Below are 21,035 nucleotides of genomic sequence, written 5' to 3' on the forward strand. Positions count from 1 at the left end.
AGTCCTGTTATCATAGCCTCGGGATTACCAATGTCCACTCTAAACCCAGCCCGCTCAAAGCTATCTTGCTACTCTTCAAAGGGTCTCGCAATCTTCTGCACTGATCACAATACTGAACATTTTTTTCAAGTTGAAGCATTTCTTGGAATCAACAGTGTGTGAAAGGAAAGTCAGAGAAATATAGCAAATAAGGGATGGCAATGACTTATTGCAGCCATTTTATCCATAGCTGCTCTCATGGCCAAAGCGGGATTGTTCTCTGTAGTACATTCTCCAGGGCCTAGTTTGAAAGGACTCCAGAAATGATTTGCATCAGCAGAGCAGTGGACAAAAAAGAGGGATTTAGGTGGACACAGAAATTTTTAAAAGGAAGGAATAAAAAGAAAGAAGATCTCTATTGCTTATACAGAACAGGGAACCTTGTCACCATGTTACAACTATTTCTGCTTTCTTTATCTCCCCACAACAGTTTGTGATTTGGTGGCTGACACTGGAAAAAAATATTTAATTCAACCCGTATTTTAACTAATCAACCATTAATATGATGTTAATTCATCTCCTGATATTTATATTAGAAAAATCTTTTACAAGGATTTCTCCTGCTGTATCTCAGTTGGTTTTATTTACTGTATTTATATAAAAATGCAAGATTTTTGTAGGGAAAAAATACAGTCTGCTTTGTATTGTTGTTTTATTCATCGTTTAGAAAATACATTTTTAAAAATTACAGTGAAACTTGACTTTTGTTTTTCTGGGTTTGGTTAATTCTGCTGTACTCATTGCATGGACCTCAGCGTGGTACATTTAATTATTGGTGCATAATCCCTTGATCTAATCTTATCGATCTGTTTATTTAGGTATTTATACCCAGCTCATTATTGCAATATCTGAGTATGACAATTCTTGGGGTCTGTGAGTCACCTTCTATCCACTGCCTCCAGTGTGAGGGAGATTTGCTTGTGCTTAACTGGATGCCAGGTCTGTGCACTACACTATCATGCTCTTCTGGGCTATGCCAGCCCTTACTTTGCCTTGCAGGTTAACAATAAGTTTATCCCAGTCCTCAGGCTCCTTTGAAGCATTACCCTATAGTGTCCAGTCCTTTATCCATTGAATGCTCACAGAAATACCAGATCTGCTGTCCCCAAGGGAAAATTCTACACACCAGCTTGAATGATTCAACTCAGGATCAGCACCTGGCTTAATACCACAGCACTGAGATATACTCAGAGTGAAGAAAAGAATAAGTTTATTACCAAAGATTCAAGACATAGTGAGTAAGGATAGTGGAAACAAAAGGTTACCATAAAACAAAACCACAACACGGTTTCTAGAGACTAAATTTAATCTAACAGGCTAACCTCCTGTCTGAAGAAGTCTTATCTCACCCACAGTCTTCTGCAGCATTTCTAGCTTAAACTGGTTGGGATCCTGTTTTCATGAATGTAAACACACTGCCTACTTACTTCCTACATGCAGGATGACAGAGTGTCATCTTTGTTCCCCAAATATAGTCCAGCAAACCTTTTAAGTGTATCTCAAGATAAGGTTCTCTTCCTCCATTGTGTCCTTCATCTGCATTTTGCTTAGACAGGTGGTGGTGTGGGGGGGGGGGGGGACCCATTGTGAATGAGACAATGCTTAATTTATATTTCAACAGAGAGACATGTGAATAAATATTCCTAGCCTGACAGAAAACCCATTTGTCAACTCTGCTTTGATACAGTCTTTGAAACATTCTTTCAGTATGTATACATAGCTCCTTACATAGAAACTACATACATCTCACAATGATATCAATGACGAGTGTGACCCCAGCTTTAATTTGAGACCTTCCATGACATTCTTTCGGTGAACCAGAATGTACATACCAAAAGCAGGACATTCCTTTAGCCCCATTCTTGGGTCACACTGAGCACCTGGCCCAAGAACACAAGATGGGGAGAGGAAGGATGGTGAAGGGGTTAGGATATTAGTCTGCGACTTGGGAGATCTACTTCAAGTCCCTGCTCTGCCACAGACCTTGGCACTTAGGGCTAGATTCACAAAAGGACTTAGGTGCCTAAGTCAGAGAAACCCTGCTCAGATGTCTCTCAGCACTTAAAGTTTTGCAGTAAAAGTTCCCTAGGTACCTGTGTTTCTGCTTCTCAGCATGTGCACAGCATGCGTGTGGGTGCCTGAGCCTCAGAACAATGCTCAGCCTGGGGGAAGATAGGTGTTGCTCTGCCTAACTCACCTGCAGCGCCTGGTAGGCAAGGTCTGAACGTGCTTACCGGATCAGGTGCTGCAGGTGAGTTAGGCAGACTTCCCTCATAATCTTTAGCCTGACAGTTAGGGCCAGGGGCGAAAGTAAGGCAGTACGGGCCGCTATAGTGTACCAATAAAAAAGTGCCCCTGGAACTGGCCCATACAGCTGACTTTAAAGCGCTGCCCTGGCAGAGCTTTAACGTCGCTGCCCCTTTTGCGCAGCAGGGCCGCCAATGGGGAAATGCAAAAGGGGCAGTGATGTGAAAGCTCTGCCACGTCAAAGGACCCTGCTTAAAGTCGTTGTCGTCCCTCCCCCTGGGCCACCGACGGGGCGGGGGGGCGGAAAAGGAGCAGCTGCCCCGAGGCCAGTGATTTAAAAGGGCCCGGGACTCCGGCCACCACTGCCACTACCGCCGCAGTGGCCAGAGCCCTCGGCCCTTTAAATCGCTGCTGCAGCCCCAGGCAGTGCGGGCCAGGCAGTGCAGATGGGCTGGCTAGGGGATGCTGCCCCTCCAGCCCCGCCCCTTCCACACAAGGCCTCGCCCCTTCCGGGGGGGAGGGGGCAGAGCCAGCCCCCATATCAGTACGAGTTCCATTTTACTTTCACCCCTGGTTAGGGCACTCACATGGGATGCAGGACACCCCTGGTTCAAGTTCCTCTTGCACCTGAGGGGGAGAAAGGGTTAAACAGTGACTTGCTACTCTTAGGGGAGTGGTCTAACCACTGGGCTATGGGACAGTCTGATGTGGGAGTCCCTCAGTCTCTCCTGTTAAAGCTGTTTCACTTTGGATAATAAATAAGAGAGTCCTGGGAACAGGATCCTGGATCTCCCATTTCTGAAGGGAGTGTTCCCACCACCAGGTCACAGAATCATTCTCATGCTTGTTTGCTTGCTCTCTCTGGCCCCACGATTCTTTCATTTTTTATACACTCTCTGTAAGCAAGAAGAGGATATGTGTATGCCTGTGTGTTGTAAGGCAGGTACCTTCTTGTGAGCATGCTGTGTTCCATTCACCCACCTATTCTCGGTCTTTCCTGAATCCACGTCTATTCAGTGAGTGTGTGTTGTGTATTTACTTCCCCTGTGTTTCCTGGCTGGTTCACATTCCCCAGCAGCCCCTTTTTCTTCATGGGAGTTGGTATTTGTGTGGATTTGGGTGTGGCATAGCTAGGGATGTAAAATGTTAACAGACCTTAACCGTTAACCCCTGGCCACACTGTGCTGGCCAAATTCCAGCCCTGGCTCCCACATCACGCTGGACCCCGAACCACGTTGGCTGGATGTGTTGGCCAGACCCCGGCCCGAGCCCCGGCCACGCTAGCCGGGCCCCGTCCGCGCCAGTCTGGACTCCAGCCGTGCTGGCGGCCCCCAGACCCAGCCTCCGCCTTGCTGGCCAGAGCAACCCCAGCCCCTCTCCCTTTAATCAATTAACCGTTTTAAAGGATAGAATTGTAATGGTTTAAATGGTTAACTTTTTAAACATTACTTACATCCCTAGTGTAGAGGATTTTTCCCCTCTTCTTTCCCTACTGTTTACACTTCTGCAGAGTCTCTTAAACTGTGTGAGGAGGCTTCTGCATGTCCATGCACAATGGGGGAGGGCAAACAGGGGCACAGCCCCTGCCCCCCCCCCGCCAATAATTGTTGGGAGCACAGAACTACTCCAGCCCGGGCTGGGTCTGCAGTGGCAGGGGGGTGGGTGAGCTGCTCCTCCCGGCCCTGGGGCTGCGGAGGGATAGGGGGGTGGGAGTCAGGGAAGAGCGAGCTCCTTCCGGGGTGCGGGGGAGGTAGGGTGAGTGAGCTCCTGCCAGTGGGGTGGCAGGGGACACAGAACATGATCCCCCAAAAGGGGTCAAAGTAAAATGTCTGCACATGCCCCTGGTTATGCAGGTGTGTGGTGTGCTTTGCTGTGTTGCGTGTGTGTTTCCTCCTTTGCTTTCTTACCATTATTCACTTTCTTAGACTATTCTCTGCTTTGTTTGTGGGTGTTGTGCTCTCTGTGTGTATAGTGAATTTCCTTCCCTTTCATTTCCCTTGTGCTAAATGTGTGCGGTGGGTGCTGCTTTGGATGTTTTGCCTCCTCTACTGCAGTTATACATTTACCTGTGCTGTGTGTGAATGGTCCCAGTGAGTTTGTTTGCTGTGGTGAGTGTGCTGTGTGAATGTATGTGTTTGATGTGGGGTGAGTGTGGCGTATAAATGTGTGTATATTTTATGAGGTGTGTGGGTAATGTGCATATGGTTGATGTGGTGAGTGTGGTGTGTGAATGACTGCATGGCTGGTGTGGGGAATGTGTGTATGTCTGATGTGGTCAGTGTGGTGTGTGAGTGGGCGTATGTCTGATGTGGTGTGTTTATTTTTTATTTCCACTCACTCCCCACAGCCCTGCATCCTGCTCTGCTGTCAATGAAACCCCACTTCCCCTGGGAAAGGAGGCAGGTGCTGCTGCTCCAGGCTGCTGAATGGCAGCAAATCATGGAACCTTCTGTCACCTCCTCAGGGAGACAACAGGAGAGCAGAGGAGGCAGCAACACCAAATGGAAAAAAAAAACCTCTCTGGGGCGTGCTGGTCCCCAGAAGTCCTGTTGCACATCCTTACCCTCAGTCAAACAAACACCAGCTAGAGAAATAACCAGAGAGAAGAGTCAGAGAATAAATCTCCTCTCCATGCTGACCCTCTAAAATGGGTTTGTTGATGGAAGTGGGTTGAGGGCTTGCATGGTGGAGGGAGATGACACTTTCTGATTCTCCTCCAAACTGCCTTGGAAAATTCTCCAGTCCAATCATTCACAGTGCCTCTCACCTGCCTGACCATTCCCTTTGTGGTCCTCTGGGCATATATACCTTTCAAGCCCAACTGGCAGCAGAAGATGGAGGGTATGGCTGAGGGGATCAATCCAGGAAGCAGGGAAAAGGACTGCAAGGGGGAATGCACAAAGATTTGGTGGATGCCCTGGCAGCCGAGAGACAAGTTGCATGGGGACATTATGTGCTGTGATGACAGTGGGGAGAATGGAGATGAGGCAAGATCTCCTGTGTACTAAAGGTGGGAAACACAGCCCTGCTAGTGAGGAACTGATCTGCATGCCCTTGCCCCAGTCACATGTTACAAAAGTTACACCTCTGTCAGGTCCGTCTTCACTACCTTAGTCTTCACTGAGACTGGCTCTTGTCCCATGGAGCCAAGCAATGTCAGAGGAGAGCCGGGGGAGGAGGGGTAAAGGAGTGCTCTAGCTGTGGGAAGGCAGGTTGAATATAAGAGGAGGGTATTGGCAGTAGATCAAGGAGGGTAGTATGGGAGCACTTATCTAGGGGAGTAGGCAGGATTTCTCACCATGAGGTAATTGGGCTACAGGGGGAATGCCAGTACAGAACTGGGCAAGTTTTCCAACTTCAGAATAGTAATTTAAGTTTAGAATGCTTGTCCAGTGGATTGTGGAGGGCTTATGGCAGAAAGGGAAGGTAGGCCAAGCTAGTAATTGCTGGATACAATAGCCCAAACCTCTTCAGCTTCTCTGGTTGTAGTAATACATCCATCTCCAGATTAGGGATGCCTGTACCTTGTATGGTTATTTACACCCATGCAATTTAGGAAATTAATAGGCAGCAGGTTTAAACCAAACAAAAGGAAGAAGTTCTTCACACAAGGCACAGTCAACCTGTGGAACTCATTGCCAGGGGATGTTGTGAAGGCCAAAACAAAGGGTCAAAAAAGAACTAGATAAGTTCATGGAGGATAGGTCCATCAATGGCTATTAACCAGGATGGGCAGGGATGCAACAGCCTGCTCTGAGTGTCCCTAGTCTCTGTTTGCCAATAGCTAGGAGTGGATGACAGGGGATGGATCACTTGACGATTGCCTGTTCTGTTCATTCCCTCTGAAGCACCTGGCATTGGCCACTGTTGGAAGACAGGATACTGGGCTAGATGGACCATTGGTCTGACCAAGTATGGCTGTTCTTATGTGTAAAGTGCTACAAAATCAGAATGCTCCACTCATTCACATACACTGGTGGTAGCATTTTTATACCCACTTTGCACAGCTGTAAATAACCATCCAAGGTGCAGTGGTGGGGAGAGAACTGGGCTCCTATGCTCCAGAAGTCATTCACCTGGAAATCGCCAGTTCTGCAAAACTTAAATGAATTTATTCTTGTAAGTATGTCTGAGTGTTTCCAGGAGCTTTGAAATTCCTGGGACAAGCGTATTGCGGAGTTAAAAAGTCATGAGTCAGGCCCGCAAGAAATCATAAGATTGTCTTAATAAACATGAGATTTAAAAAAAATAATAAATATTTGCCTTCTGGTTTCAGAGCCTTCATAAGGTGCATTCACTTCATATTTTCAAGCTTTTCTTTGAAGTCATGAGGGCTAGAAACTTACCTTTTTCAGTGAAATCTGCAGCTCTTATGAAATAACAGGACTCCATACACTTTAAGGAAAACATCAAATATCATGAGACTTGGGATAAAATCACAAGAGTTGGCAACACAAAGAAAGATGCTGCAATCCCATGATCCCTCACACTCACTCATGCTTTACCTGTGTCAGTCCTGCCGGTGTCTCCCCATCAGAGAGAAGACCCATCCTAGTTTGTGATTTATCCAGGGAGGAAGGACTATTACAGTCCCACCACAACCTGAATGCATTAGAGATTTACACCGGATGCACCCTTTCAGGAATCAGAACCTTTTCTTTTTCTCAGTACACAAAATGTGTAATTGTCTTTTTCTTTAAATTGTATTTAAACTAAAATGCTGTCCATTTCCTTAACATAGTTGAGAAGCTGCTGTATTGACCGGATTCTATTCACAGTGGGACCAGGTGGGGAGGTAGCAGCCATCAGCCCTGACACAATTTTAATTTCCCTTGGCTCCATGTTGGCCTTTCCCCACTAGTCCACCTCTTTGTCTGTTTGAAATGAAGCATTGACCCCATGAGAAAAGGGTCTCAGGTGCAGATATATGAGCCAAGGCAGCTTGTTAATTATCCAACCTCTCTTAACCAGAAGGGTCCTCAGCTTCCTTTGGGTCTCTCTCTCTCTCCAAGCCAATTTCAATAAATCTATTGGCATGATATGGTAGACAAGTGTTCCCAAAGTCCAGTATCCATGCACAGGATGAGATTTGACATATTTATGAAGTAAATCAGGTTTCTCAAAGGTCTCTTTCTTTCTTTCTTTCTTTCTTTCTTTCTTTCTTTCTTTCTTTCTTTCTTTCTTTCTTTCTTCTTTCTTTCTTTCTTTCTTTCTTTCTTTCTTTCTTTCTTTCTTGATACATCTATGCTATGGCCTTGACCAGATTTCACTAATGCAAGAGAAAGTGGGACAGGGACAGACACACAAACATCACCGACACATGGTTCTGTTGCGAAAATGATGCTGTGTGTACCACAACACCTCTCCCCCTTTTCTGTTTTAACCATGTCAGAGGAGCGAGTTGCAAACTGGTTAGAAAAATACAGGTGTGCTTGTAGACAAAATGTGGGTCCATAACAACAGCTTTGCCAGTGAACCCAGTTACCACACAGTTCAGAACTGCACTGTTGAGACTGGAAGGGGAGGGATAGCTCAGGGGTTTGAGCATTGGCCTGCTAAACCCAGGGTTGTGAGTTCAATCCTGGACAGGGCCATTTAGGGATCTGGGGAAAAAAATGGGGATTGGCCCTGCTTTGAGCAGGGGGTTGGGCTAGATAACCTCCTGAGGTCCCTTCCAACCCTGATAGTCTATGAGTCCAGCTAACTGAGTCAGCAAGACCTAACTCTATTTTAACTGTCCCTGAAGCTACTGCAGCTGTTCTCTGTCTAGAGTCATGATCAAATCCCATTTATACCACAGGATGGAACTGTGTTTTAATCATAATAGGGGACACTAGCATAACAACCATTGTGTTCCAGATGGGCCCTTTGTTTACATTATGGAGGAAGAAGAATTATTTCCAGTCTCAAAAGACATCATAACAAAAAGTAAAAGCTTAACATTGGTCTATGTTTCCACTCTGAAAATGACATAAAATTGGCCCCTTCTTACACAGCAGCCCAGCTGCCTGTGTGTATATCACAGCTGCAGACCTTAGTGACCAGAATAAGTTTTTATTCTCTTCCCGTTGGCCCTGTAGAGTCAGCACAGCTCAGAGGCACGGCCCTGATCCTCAAAGGTATTTAGGTGCCTAATTCCTATTGAAATAATGGGAGTTAGGCACCTACATACCTCTGAGGATCTGGGGCCAAGAGCCTATTCCTTCCTTGCATCACCAACACAATTGTTTACTAAGTTCCTATCAGTTATATCTCTGCAAACCCACTGCTGATTGTGGAGATGCACAGGTGTCACCAAGACCCTAGTTTGGCAGGGAGAATCTTTATTAGTGGTGATGTTCAAAATGGAAACAGTCCAGTTTCATTCTCAGATCCCAGGCTGAGTCAGGGCCAGCAGTTAAAACATAACCTTTTTACTTGTGAACTCATCCAATCATAGAAGATTAGGGTTGGAAGAGACCTCAGGAGGTCATCTAGTCCAATCCCCTGCTCACAGCAGGACCAATCCCCAATTAAATAATCCCAGCCAGGGCTTTGTCAAGCCGGGACTTAAAAACCTCTAAGGATGGAGATTCCACCTCCTCCCTAGGTAACCCATTCCACTGCTTCACCACCCTCCACTGAGCAGGTTTGATGCAGTTATTGAGTGATAATGAACAAGGAGCCCCACAGTCCCAACCTTCCATTGTGCCTCCCTTCCTTCCTGGCTCACCACTACTCCATACACTTGGCAGGCAGGGAAGAAGAGAGGCCCTGGCTACCGCCACTGTAGGTCCATATTTGCATGGCAAGGCAAAGAGTGGGCCCTAGCCCACCACTGTCTCTACCATTCTTGGGAAGGCTGAAGCCTCCGCCTCAGCCTACCACAAATCCCAGTCTGTGGTGTATTTGCAGAGCGCTCCCCTGCTCACTGTTGCTGGATTTGTTTACTACACTTCAAGTAGTAGGGAATGGCCCAGCACATACCACTCTACAAAGTCCTCACACACTGCTTAGTCCTTAATGAGTCATAGTTATGTCATAGTGAACAGCTAGGTGGGGAGACAGATATAAATATGATGATCTATGTATCATCCAGAGGGGATGGGATACGCTCACTGTCCCTCTCTCTCACACACACACAACACGTGAGCGGAACTCTGGTATGTTATGAAAGGGAAGTAATGATTTATTACTGTGGTATATCCTGTCCAGTGGGAGGCAGTGCCATTTTCAGTGACACACAAAAGTATTACAGCCAACTGCATTTAATATCCAGCCCAGAGCAAGCCTGATTTTCAAATGTGTCTTTATTGATCGGTTGATTTAGCCCATACAATATGAACTTTATTTTACAAGAACCTGCAGCTGGTTAGAATAACTGACACAGAAAAAAATTATCGTCATTGCCTTTTACAATATTAGACTATAGCGAAAACAGAGGTAAATGCCACAATCCAGTTAAAATAACCTAAACAAACTAACCCCAACATAAAACCCCACATGTAACAAATGGCCAGAATTATTCCCACAAACATCACGGTGCGAGGGGGAGGTATGGACACCAAATCAAACACCCCAGGTTGCAGCTGTCTCCCCCTGGGCATGCACGAGCAAGAGCATGCGAGAGTGAGAGAGAACACACGTGTAGAGGTAAGTGTGTGAGCAAGCACAAGACTGGGGGAGAGAAGTGCAATGGCCGCCGTTGCCCCCAGCATGCCTTCACCCAAAGTGATTTTTCTAACCTTCAGAACATTCAGAGCTTGTGAAATGAAAGGCCAACATGGATTTCCAACCAAAGGATAAGGAAATACCCCAATAAACAGAGAGGAGTGGAGGGAAGAGGGCTGGGGGAGAATTATGTCATGACATCCTAGACAACACCCAAGTGATCTATAATGGTATTTTGAGTGTGCGATCATCCCAGGAGGAGTATCCCATGAGGTGTGCGATGGAAGAGTAAACCTGAATTCAGGATGCAAGTAGGGAATGCTTATCTATATGTTTCTCCTCTTGTTCCCCTTTCTAAAGTAATGCGTCTCAGTCCTCACTGCAGTACCTCCTGCCAATGCCCCTCAATCCTGTCCTGCAGCCCACCCTGCTTTCCAGTGCGGGGCTTCCCACACTGCTCTGCCAATGTCCCTCAATCCTGATCCACAACATGCTCTTTTTATTCCTATCTATTTTAGTGGAACAACAGTTCAAAAAGTTAGAGAAATCTTAGGACAAATTTCACACACACATCACCAGAGGTTAGTTGCGTGTTTATTTCTCTGCTCCAGTGAATTGCTAACCCAGATTTTTCAGCCCCCATTGTCACCTCCCCAGGAAAATATAGGGAGTTGGGGTAGAATCATCTTATGAAAAGAGAGTGTTTATCAAAGGAGACTGATAGCTCAATGGTTTGAACATTGGTCTGCTAAACCCAGGGCTGTAAGTTCAATCCTGGAGGGGGCCATTTAGGGATCTGTGGAAAAAAATGGGGATTGGTCCTGCTTTGAGCAGGGGGTTGGACTAGATGACCTCCTGAGGTCCCTTCCAACCCTGGTATTCTATGTCTCCCGCACTTCATCTGGGGTCTGTCTGTTCTTCCACTCCTGCTGGTCTTCTCCCCACCTCTAGGTCCCTCCCTCCAACCCCCATCAATGGAGGAAAGTTTACAGTAATTAAATTCAATTATTTTATTATTGCTCAAATTCCAACATAAAGCTTCCCCAAAATTCAACTCCCTCCCTACCCCCCAATTTGACTAATGGTAGTTCTAGGAACATCCACTGTTTGTGCAACTCAGAAGGCACTGCTTTTGCCTCACAGCTTAAGTCCTGCATGGGATGAGATCTCTCGGTACTTTTGTAAGGACAACACTGGCTCAGAAAAAAATACATATATCTAAAGTATCTGTCCTTATGTTGTTCAGACTACACCTCCCCCCCGCCCCCCGCCAATAATTACCACTGTTTGGCCACAGTGTGGTAGAATTGCCCAACAACAGGAACCCAGGTTAGAATGTGTGCAGGGCCATGAAATACTCTGCTCTTAGAGGGCATGCAAGATCTATAAATGAGACATGGAGGGGAAGACTAAATCCAAAGGGTTTATGTACCAGGCTGGGCTGCAACAGAAGGGGCAGAAGGAGTTGGTCTCAACATGTTTGGTCGAGCACTTGAATGCAGTTTAAAATAAATTAAAAAAATCTCACCTCCCTCATCTCAGCCTGGGTAATTCCCAACCCTTGGTGAAGGAAAGGTTAACGGAGAAGTAGGGGAACTATTTGTGGGCACCAACTAAAATGAGGCTGCCCGGCATAGGGACTTCATATGGGCACGCAGAGCACCAAAGCACATGGCACACTTGAATGCCCATGCTAGATGATGAAGATAAGCATGAGAGGGACAGTACAGTATACTCACTCCCACATCCAGAGAATGTGCACACACATTACTGCCACCCAGCAATCCTTCCCTCCCTCCCCAACTACTACCTGGAAGGTGTGAGAGTCTGGCTTGCTTACCAAGGCCCTGTTACTCGCTAACAGAATTCTCACACATGGCAGAGGGCAGAACGCTACAAGGGGAAGCTCCCAGTCACACAGCTCAGAACCTTCTGTCAGCCAGTCAGATCACTCCATCGAGCCACGTCTCCTCCCTCCTCCCCCCATCCCGCTGTAAAAGTAACAATAACAGTAATAATAATAATAATCAAATGTGTGAAAATGATGGCATTGTATATGTGGTTCTTTTCCAGTTCTCTCTCTCCTCAATCTTCCTCCTCTCCGACGTGGATTTCCCCCTCCCCCCACCATTCCTGTCAGTCCATTATGCCTGTGCGCCCGGAGACCAGTGCTCACTCGCCATAGACACTCTCATCGCTGTAGGCCACATAGAGAAAATAGTCCTCCTCGTGGTTATCCTGGGAGTGGGAGGGGAGAAAGGAAGAAAGGGTGAGACACACTCACCATCTGGGAACGTCCCCAACCAGGGTCCATTGTAACAGCAAAAGGAAAGAGCATTTCTCTGTCACTGTCTCTCTCTCTCTCCCCCTGGGCCTTATTTCCTTCCTCCACAGAGAACCCTGGACGTGCCTGAGTACAGAACAGTAAGGTTTCTTTGTGGATGTTTCTGGTCCATACAGAGAAATGGTTTTGCCCCAAATGCTTGTGAAATAATAGAAATGGATCCTTCCATTTGCATGCCATTGAGAGGTTGTGGGAAGGGAGCTGGAGGAATGTGGCACTAAATCTACACTGGAAAAACAAAACAAAACAAACCCTGCAGCAGAGAGCCTCAGAGTCTGGGCTAACTGACTCAGGGTTGCAGGGCTTGTGCTCCGGGGCTAAAAATAGCAGAGTAGCCTCAGTGTCTTTATCTTCTATCACCTTCATTAAAAAAAAAAATCCCTCCAGGGTTACTGATGGATAATGATTGTACTCAGGGCAGTCTGAGGAAGCCCTTTTAAAAAATGCCATTATTACAGCGAAGGGAAGATGGAGGAGATTCTCCTGCTTTTGATGGAGTCACCCCATCTCAGAAAGCTGTAAAGCAGCCTGGCCAGAGACAATGTTCCTTGGGCTCATAAAAATTTCTCCAAAGGGCAAATTATTGGCCTCTAAAATGGACCAGATGGCACCAATTATCAGGTGTTCTCAAAAAGTGATTACTGGAAGGTGATCCTCAGACTCCCTATGCGGTCTTCATATACAGATTTGAAATTACACATGCTGGTCCCTGCAGTGTGCTGTCAAACTCAGTGTATTTTTCAGCATATGCACTTATTATGTTTGTTTGCCCACTGGTGTGGTTCCTCTTCCTGGCTAAGAGAAAATGTCTTTGTTTAAACAGGAAAGCAAATGAATAGGTTCTCCAGTCACTCATCTACTCATTTGAGCTATGAACCAACACACCTTCTTGGAAACAGGACTTAGCGCAGGCAAAAGACAAATGTACGTGTGGTAGCCTTACTAAAATGTTAGCAGCACATCAGTGAATAGAACAGGGGAGGCCGGACTCCCCGTCCTGTGCTCTAATCACTAGACCAACATTTCCTCCCAGGATCTGTCTTGGAAGGAATGGGACTGTAACACAAAAATGTGGACCTGCCGGAAATCTCTGACTCCTAATCTAACACCCTTACATTACCACAGGAAAATAAATTAAGCAAGCATTAAATTAATTATTAAAATTCTTGTTTCCTCTGCCAAATTCCCCATGCCCCTTGGTCTAACCATAGAATGCAACATTCCAAAGAGGGCTGGTGGAATTCAAGCAAGAGTGGAGAGTTCCATTCAAGGGGGAGCTAATGTCCAGTAGGAATCATCAGTCATGCAGTGCTTAGCTCTACAGAGTGAGGAGTTCCCATATGTAACATTATTTTAGGGTATGAGTTGTTCAGGCCACTATAGCGATAGAACAAGGAGATGGGCTGGGCTTACCTCATACAGCTGACCCATGGTAGCACTGGTGGGAGGGATGGTGTTATTGACAAAGAAGAATAGGGCATCCTCTGGCCTCAAGTGGATCCGCTTTCGGATTAAGAAGTAGAACTGGCCAACTAAAGAGGGACAGGAAGGGAAGGGAAACAGTGGAGGATGGAACGTGATTGATACAGGGATCAGAGAGTGAAAGTCAAGAGAATGCTTGACACACACAAACTTCTGCAAATGCAACCGGACATTGACTTGTATATCTCCTGCTCTCCTGGCCCTAAACCCCAGCTCTATCAGCTATCCGCAATGCTGCCCTGCAGCCCTTTGCTATTCTAGTCCTGTGCCCCTCAGTCCGGTCCCACAAGCCCCCCTGCTATTCCAGTCCCAGACATCTCTTAAGATAACATGATCACACAAAATTGTGGTGGGATTGTGTGGAGACCTGCAGTATATCTGCAGAGGAGAAAGGGCAATTTTTTAGCCAGTTGCACTTCTGAGGCGCCCAACACCTTTTTGCCCTGAAATGTGCCCCTCCCTCCCCACAGTCTGCTCAACACCTTTGGAAGAAGAAACCCTAAACAATGATATAGTATTAACAAGAATGAGAAGTTCATGCTAGAGATTGGCCCTCCAATGCAAAGTTCAGATCTTCACCTGAACTTTCTCAAAGTTCACGGTCATTTGAGTTTGGGATTTTGGTTCAACCTGTTAAAGACACAAAGGTCTGAAATGAAATTTGGATCCAGGCTGGAACTCTGACCCTCCCCACCAAAATACAAATGCCTTGGGACCTGAGATTTGATTTGGGGCTCAGGTCACTCTCAGTTTCACTGTAAGAAGAGACCACAAGTGTTATGTACAGACTAGGGAAAAACGGGCAATGCAGGAAAGAAAACAGGAACTTCAGGGTTACTACCTACCACCAGTCTAATGTCCCATCACCTGACTACCAGAGCTGGCCAATGTCCTAACTAGACCAGTATCTCATTTTCCACCATACTGATTCAGACCACTGGACACTCTAGTCCCATATCCAGACTCTGACAGCACCTTCACTTCATTTTAGCATGAAGTGCTTTAGTAAAGGGAGACACGAGGATTTCTAACCACCATATGATCAACTGACACTTTAAATCCTGAAGCTTGAAGGCCCTTGAAAATTTTACTTTAGCGATTGTCACTGCAGATGCTATTCTCATTCATAAAACACACTCTATCCTCACTAAGTATTTGTCTGAACCGTATTCCATGGGAACGAGTTCTGCAGTTAATTATATACTACAGAAAAAATGTATTTCCTTTAATTAATTTATAAATGTTTCCTTTGTTCGTGTCCCCAGATAGAATCAGACTTAATCATACAGTGACAAATCCACGGCCATTTGGAAATGGATCTTCACGACTGTCACTGCGCTATATACCATGGCCACTCAGAATTTCGTGGTGGGAGTATATAGCGATTTCACATCCTCCTGATCCAAAGACATAGGCCCTAACCACTTGAGCTAAAGGAGAATGGCCACTGGCTATTAGCTGTATTGAGGGCTATGATACACAGCTAAATCATTCTCATTATAATAAAAGGCAGTGGTCACACAGTGTTTACACAGTGTAATAGAGCCATCATCAGAAGAGCTCAAAGTACTTTACAAACACTAATTAAGCTCCACAATCCCCCTTGTGAGATAGATTTGTGCAATAAGTACAGATGGGAAATTACGTTCCAGAGAGGTTAAGTGGCTTGTCCAAGGTCATATGGCAAGTCCACAGCAGAATTGAGACTAGAATCCAGGAGTCCTTATTCCTAGTTCCCTGATTCCAACCACTGGTTGGACTTATTCCTAGTTCCCTGGTTCCAACCAGTGTCTACACTGCCTACTTGGGTCTCCCCATCCTCCCATCAAAGCATATTCTCATTATGATGATATCAGTGCAAAGAATTCCTGGGTACTTCCTCACTGGAATGCAGGAAGAAAGGAGGCAGGGTTTGTTACCTGTGAGGTCAGAAGGCACAAGGTACTTCCTCTTGTCCAGGTCAGGTACTCTTGCTTTGGGTGCCTTCTCCACAATAACCTGGAGAGGGAGAAACAGGACATGAGAATCACCGAAGAAAGCAGACCAAAAAGTATTACTGGAAAAATAAGTGGTCCCTTAAGAGAGACGGTTCTTACAGGCCCATGGAAATTCTCTCAAACTCTGCTGGGGACCAACACTCAAAAAGCCAGGGAGCTGCAGGACAGTATTGAGGGGCAGCGGCAGAGCTGTGTGGGGAGCTCAGGACTGGAATAGTAAGTATCACAGAGTAAAGTAGAGGAGGGAGGAACAGTTGCAAGGTTGGATCACAGGAACTGCAAAATCAGATCAGACTAATGGTCCAAGTAGTTCCGTATCTTGCCTCCAACAGTAGCCATTATCACATGCTTCAGAGAAAAGCACAAGAAACCCCATAACAGAATAGCCAGCCCCCACAGGAAATTTCTTAGTAACCCAAATTACTAAGTGGTTAGTTTATATATATAGCGAACATGAAGATTTACATTCCTTATAATTATTTTATCTGACCTAATGTAACTGTGGATGTTCTAATTATCCACATAAATGTCCAGACCACTTTTTAAATCCTACTAAGCTCTTGGCCATCATAATATTTTGTGGCAATGAGTTCCATATGCTAATTACCTGTATATGTTGCATAAAAGAATATAAAGAGAAGTAGACAAAGTCAAACAGACAAAGAGGTCCAGAACGATGGAAGCAATACTTACAGGTACAACTGGACAAATATTTAACCCCAAATCAATTAGTACTCAAACAGTAGAGAGAGATGTGGTGGTTTGAGCAGCTTCCATGAAAACTTAACGTTCCATTTGAAATTTTTTGCTGAGCCCGGGAAGCTATTCAAAAGTTAGATAGAAATTTCCCTGGCACTATCTGATTTCTCTGGAGAAACATGGAGGCAAGCAATTTCATTTTTTACTTTGAGCATGACTAGTAGAGATTGATAGGCTATTTAGCTTCAAGATGCAACCATTCACCCAACGCCATCTGGACTCATTTTCTTAGAATGAGAGATGGAATTTTCTGTGCTTTTCTTGCAAGTCAGAGCAAGAAAAACCTAGGCCCAAATTTTCAAAAATGGCATCTATTTTTGAGTACCCAATGTGAAACACCTACAGCCTGATTTGCCGAGGTGCTAAGCTCTCACAGCTCCAGCTGACATCAGTGGGAGTTATAGATCCCCAGCAGCTCTGAACAAAAATCCAGCTGACACACACTTAATGTTGGTACATGAAATCACAGGCTGTTTTTTCAAAATGTGGGTCCTAGCATCTCTGTAAGTTTGGAGACTTGCCTCCCCCAAGATACTGCAGATGTGTGTGGCGAGTGGGATGTCTTTGTGGGTTTGGGTTAGCTTGGGGGGGGGGGTGTGTACAAAGGATGTTGTAAATGTGTTGATGTGAGGAGGATGTTGTGAATGGGGGATAGTTTGGAGGTCTTGTGTTGTGTATTCAGCATGTGAAGAATGATGGTTTAGCATTCCATCTCCTTAAACACTTGTCCCCCTCGTGGTATTGCTGGATGTAACTCTGTAGTGTGTGTCTGGGGTGGGGGGAGAGTTGCGGGGGGAAGACTAAAGGAGTGAATGACTGTGGGGCTACGGTTGCACTTTTCCTTCTTCCCTCCAATTTCCCAAGGCACCGACAAAGAGAACCTTGTGAAAGCAGCAATGAGATCACCTTCTTGATAGGAGGGTGAATCCCAGCATGATTTTTACCTTGATGGGGAAGAACGGAGAGGTCACAAGAAGTGTGGGGCTTGGGAGGAAGAAAGGATGGTACTGGGATTACTAAATCCTGGAAAGTGTTGAGGTCCAATAGAGTTTAACAGAGACTACAATTTACAAGGAGATAGGAATGGGATGGGGATGTTTGGTTGATTGAATAGCTGTTGAAGCCAATTTGTCTAAATAATAAATTTCCCAGGTGTCCATTCTCAGGGACCTGAAACCTTCACAAAAGAGCCATACTCCATTCAAACTGTTCCTGGAACTTTATCTCCACCCCTCACCCTCAGCAGTGATTCTGATCCCAAAGGTTTGACAATCTGTCTGCAGAAAGATGGAGAGACACCTGGTAAAGGAAAAACCAAAGGGCACATGCAGATTATCTTCTGATTGCCACTGAGTGGTGGTTGCTGTAGCGTGGGAAGGTGCCAATACGCTTGTCTCAGCTAAAATGCTTAGATGTACTGGGTGCACTGCAGAGTAAACAGCTGAAGGGACACCATCATCAGGGATTTCGCTGTCAGGAAAGGCAGACACAGAAATGATTCAAAGAAGCTTGCCTCGTGTCTTCAGTTATTGCCTACACAGCTCTGTCAATGATTTTGAGGATGGTATTTTCCACTGTGGCCAGATGGACTTCCTCCTGCTGTTCCAGTCCTGGATCTCTGCACACAGAGTTTCTCCTTCAGTTCACCTTAACCCACAGCATACCTTGCTATTTTAGTCCTGGCCTCCCCCCACAGATCAACCAATGCATCTCGAGCCTGACCTGCCTCACCCCTTGCTATTTCTGTTCCAGCCCCCACGTAGCTCTTGCAGAACTTATCCATCATTACCCACAGCACAACCTGCTACACTAGTCCTCTGACTCCACCACAGATCCTGACCTCACTCTTGACCTGTGGCACCCTGTATTATCCCAGGCCTAAGGCTCTGCACCTCATTCCTGATTAGCAACAACCCCCACCTACTACTCCAGTCCTGTGATCCACATATACCTCTGCCACTGCACTACCTCGATTCTGACTTGCATAAACTCTTGCAAGTCCAAGCATGGGGCTTCGCCTAAGGAATAAAATGGTGCTGAATTGCAGCAAAAATGTGTGGCAAGATTTTTCTTTCCTCTTGCGTCCACGGGGGATTCTAGACTATTTTGGAAGATCGCCCCTGAATGCTAAATCTAGGACAGACATCTCCAGTGGGGATGGAAAGAAAGAAGATTTTGAAAATATTTAATAAAAAGGGACCGCAGAAATGTAGTCAGTTTAGTCCATTTCCCTTTCTTAATTATTTTCATAAAGACAGAAGTTTTCCATAAGCACTCCAAAGGGACTTCAGGACGAGGAAGCACAGCTAGGCTGGGAGAACATGACCTTGTTTTCTGTGTGATGTTTTTTCCACAAAGAGAGGTCAAAAGATTGAGTGGTTGTTATCAATCTTCTCTTATATGCAAGGACAAGAACAGAGTAAGGTTGTATTGAAAAGACAGGCCAAAAGAAAATAAAGCAAATAAAATGAAAGGAAGATCTCTGATGACATCATACAGGCCCTCCAGTTTTCCATGAAGGTTATATGACTAACTCACATATTGATTTCCACCATTTTTTGCAAATAAAATGGTTAACTTCCCTCCCCACCCTGCAACAACGTACACACAGACTATCATAAAAAAAAGATGAGCAGCGTTTTTCCCTGCTAAATCGCTGCAGATCATGGATGGAAGGGGCAGAGAGATATACCCTATCACCTATTTACATATCAAATCAAATGGTATTGTTCTTGGTATATAACAATATAATAAATAGATACAGGTATATAAACACAGATCGGGAAATAGACAGCAGATTTCAAGCAGATCAGGACATAAAAAATACTAATAACAACAAACCCAAATCCTCTTCCCCACCCCTCCCCCTTTAAATAAATAAACCACAGAACATTTGATAAAACCAAGGCCACACAAATTGTCTGCAAAACATAATCAGCACTGCAAGCCAAGCCCAGGAGGCAGCAATCAGTACACTACACGATGATACAATTATATATTCCACTCACAGGGACCCTGTCTGGATATTTCTTTCTGATTTTCTCCCCTTCTTTTTTTCTGTATTCAAAAGGATGATCTTCTTTGTACTGGAACTTCATGTTGTTGGTCTTTTTTGGTGTCTCAAGTTTCCCCTTTTGATGCTGTTGTTTCTAATTATAAAATATATTTGTATGTATTTAAGGTGTCTTCCAAAGCCCTAGATATCAGAGATAGTGGTTCACAGCAAATTCTGAAGCGGTCTGAGGTTCTTTGGCGTTGCTCTAAATTCTCCTTGTGGCAGTTTCCCAGGCTGCAAGAGACACAGCTGATCATGAAATGCAAACAACGATGTAGCAAATTGGGCATTGTGATGTCACGGGGAGAAGCTTCCATCATTCTAGGCAGCACCATCTCACCTGTAGAATAGGGAGGAGAGACTGCACCTTAATTAAATCGTATTTGCACACGGCTGTTAATGAAATACACGACGATATACCTGGAAATACGTAGTTATCACCCGTCATTGCATCTCTGAAGATACGGCCTTTCAAACCCTTTCAAGTATACGTTAAGAATTAGGCCTCCCCCCTTGCTCTGTGTCCTATGGCTTGAGCCACACGCTACTGCTACAAACAGGCTTCAGGGCTAAACCACTCCGTGTGCAAGGGGAGGATCATGGGCTGCAAAACAAAACAACACGCAGCCCGCCAGCAACAGAGTCTCCGTCTTTGCAGCCTCTCCGCGGCCTGCCAGCATTTCCAAGCCATTAGCAGGGACATCTGGAAGGGAAGGGAGCGAGGGGCAGAGCAGGGGGCGCAGAGCGTCAACGGGGGGAACATGGGGGGGGTGGGGGTGACCAAGCGGGACTGTTCTGGTCTGCTGGGTCTACGCAGGGTTTTCGCCCTTCCCCGGCGCGGGGCCGTCTCCCGGCCCGCCTCTCCGTTTCGGGGCTGCGCCCCTGCGTGTTTGCGTCTGTTGCCCACGGTGCGGAGCCCGCTGAGCAGAGCGCGGCAGCGGGCGGCGCGAGAGCGAGCCGCACGCGCGTGTGGCCGGCTCGCGGCGGGGCCCTGGTGTCGTCACCCAGCTGCCGGGCTCAGGGCCGCAGGCTCGCGTGCCCGCGAGACCCCGCTCCTTGCGCCACGCCTGGGCCTGGGCCGCGGCCGCCCCTCCCCCAGCGCCGCCGAGAGGCTGCTGGGGGAGAGAGCGCGTGATCTGGGTGAGTCACACACCTGCCACCGCGCCGCCACCGCCTCTGCCGACAGAGCGGGCGAAGGGAGAGAGGCAGCCCGCCCCGCGCTGCGGCCCGGCGGGAGCGGGGGCTGTGCGAAGGCGCTGGCAGCCTCGCAGCTGCGTCCCCCGCCCCGCATCAGTCGGGGACTTCTGAGCGCAAACCGCTTGGCACGGGAGGCAAAATATGAGCTTTAAAGTGAAGCTTAATGCTGCCTCCGTGGGTGGGGGGGAGGATATGTTCAGAAATAAAAGTGCCATCTTAGGTTTGTTTGCATTCATGGGATTCACGGAATGTCAGGGCTGGAAGG

At 46.3% G+C, this 21,035-nt stretch overlaps 1 protein-coding gene across 2 annotated transcripts; it reads right to left on the minus strand.

The window, feature by feature from the left end:
* Window positions 1-9,557: 9,557 nt before the first annotated feature.
* GABARAPL1 (GABA type A receptor associated protein like 1) lies at window positions 9,558-20,244 on the minus strand. Of its 2 annotated transcripts, XM_084631888.1 has the most exons (5): window positions 19,994-20,244; window positions 19,527-19,913; window positions 15,682-15,760; window positions 13,694-13,812; window positions 9,558-12,174 (listed from the first exon to the last, which is right to left on the minus strand). In XM_084631888.1, exons 2-5 carry the CDS (start codon window positions 19,614-19,616, stop codon window positions 12,109-12,111), a joined length of 354 nt encoding a protein of 117 aa, XP_084488014.1. In that variant the 5' UTR covers window positions 19,617-19,913; window positions 19,994-20,244; the 3' UTR covers window positions 9,558-12,108. The 2 variants fall into 2 exon arrangements, with proteins under 2 accessions (XP_084488014.1, XP_084488013.1); XM_084631887.1 differs by lacking the exon at window positions 19,994-20,244 and having other exon boundaries at window positions 19,527-19,920.
* Window positions 20,245-21,035: the final 791 nt, after the last annotated feature.

This window comes from Lepidochelys olivacea (genome assembly GCF_965140295.1).
Source record: "Lepidochelys olivacea isolate rLepOli2 genome assembly, chromosome: 1".
In the NCBI taxonomy this organism is placed as follows: Eukaryota; Metazoa; Chordata; order Testudines; family Cheloniidae; genus Lepidochelys; species Lepidochelys olivacea.

What these genes read in the sequence shown, in the direction of transcription:
- GABARAPL1 (XM_084631888.1), bottom strand. Translation starts at nt 19,616, where the DNA reads ATGAAGTTCCAGTACAAAGAAGATCATCCTTTTGAATACAGAAAAAAA. An exon ending in AATATCCAGACAGGGTCCCT is followed by an intron (nt 15,761 to 19,526) that starts GTGAGTGGAATA and finishes CTCCCTCTCCAG; the next exon opens with GTTATTGTGGAGAAGGCACC. An exon ending in CCATGGGTCAGCTGTATGAG is followed by an intron (nt 12,175 to 13,693) that starts GTAAGCCCAGCC and finishes TCCCACTCCCAG; the next exon opens with GATAACCACGAGGAGGACTA.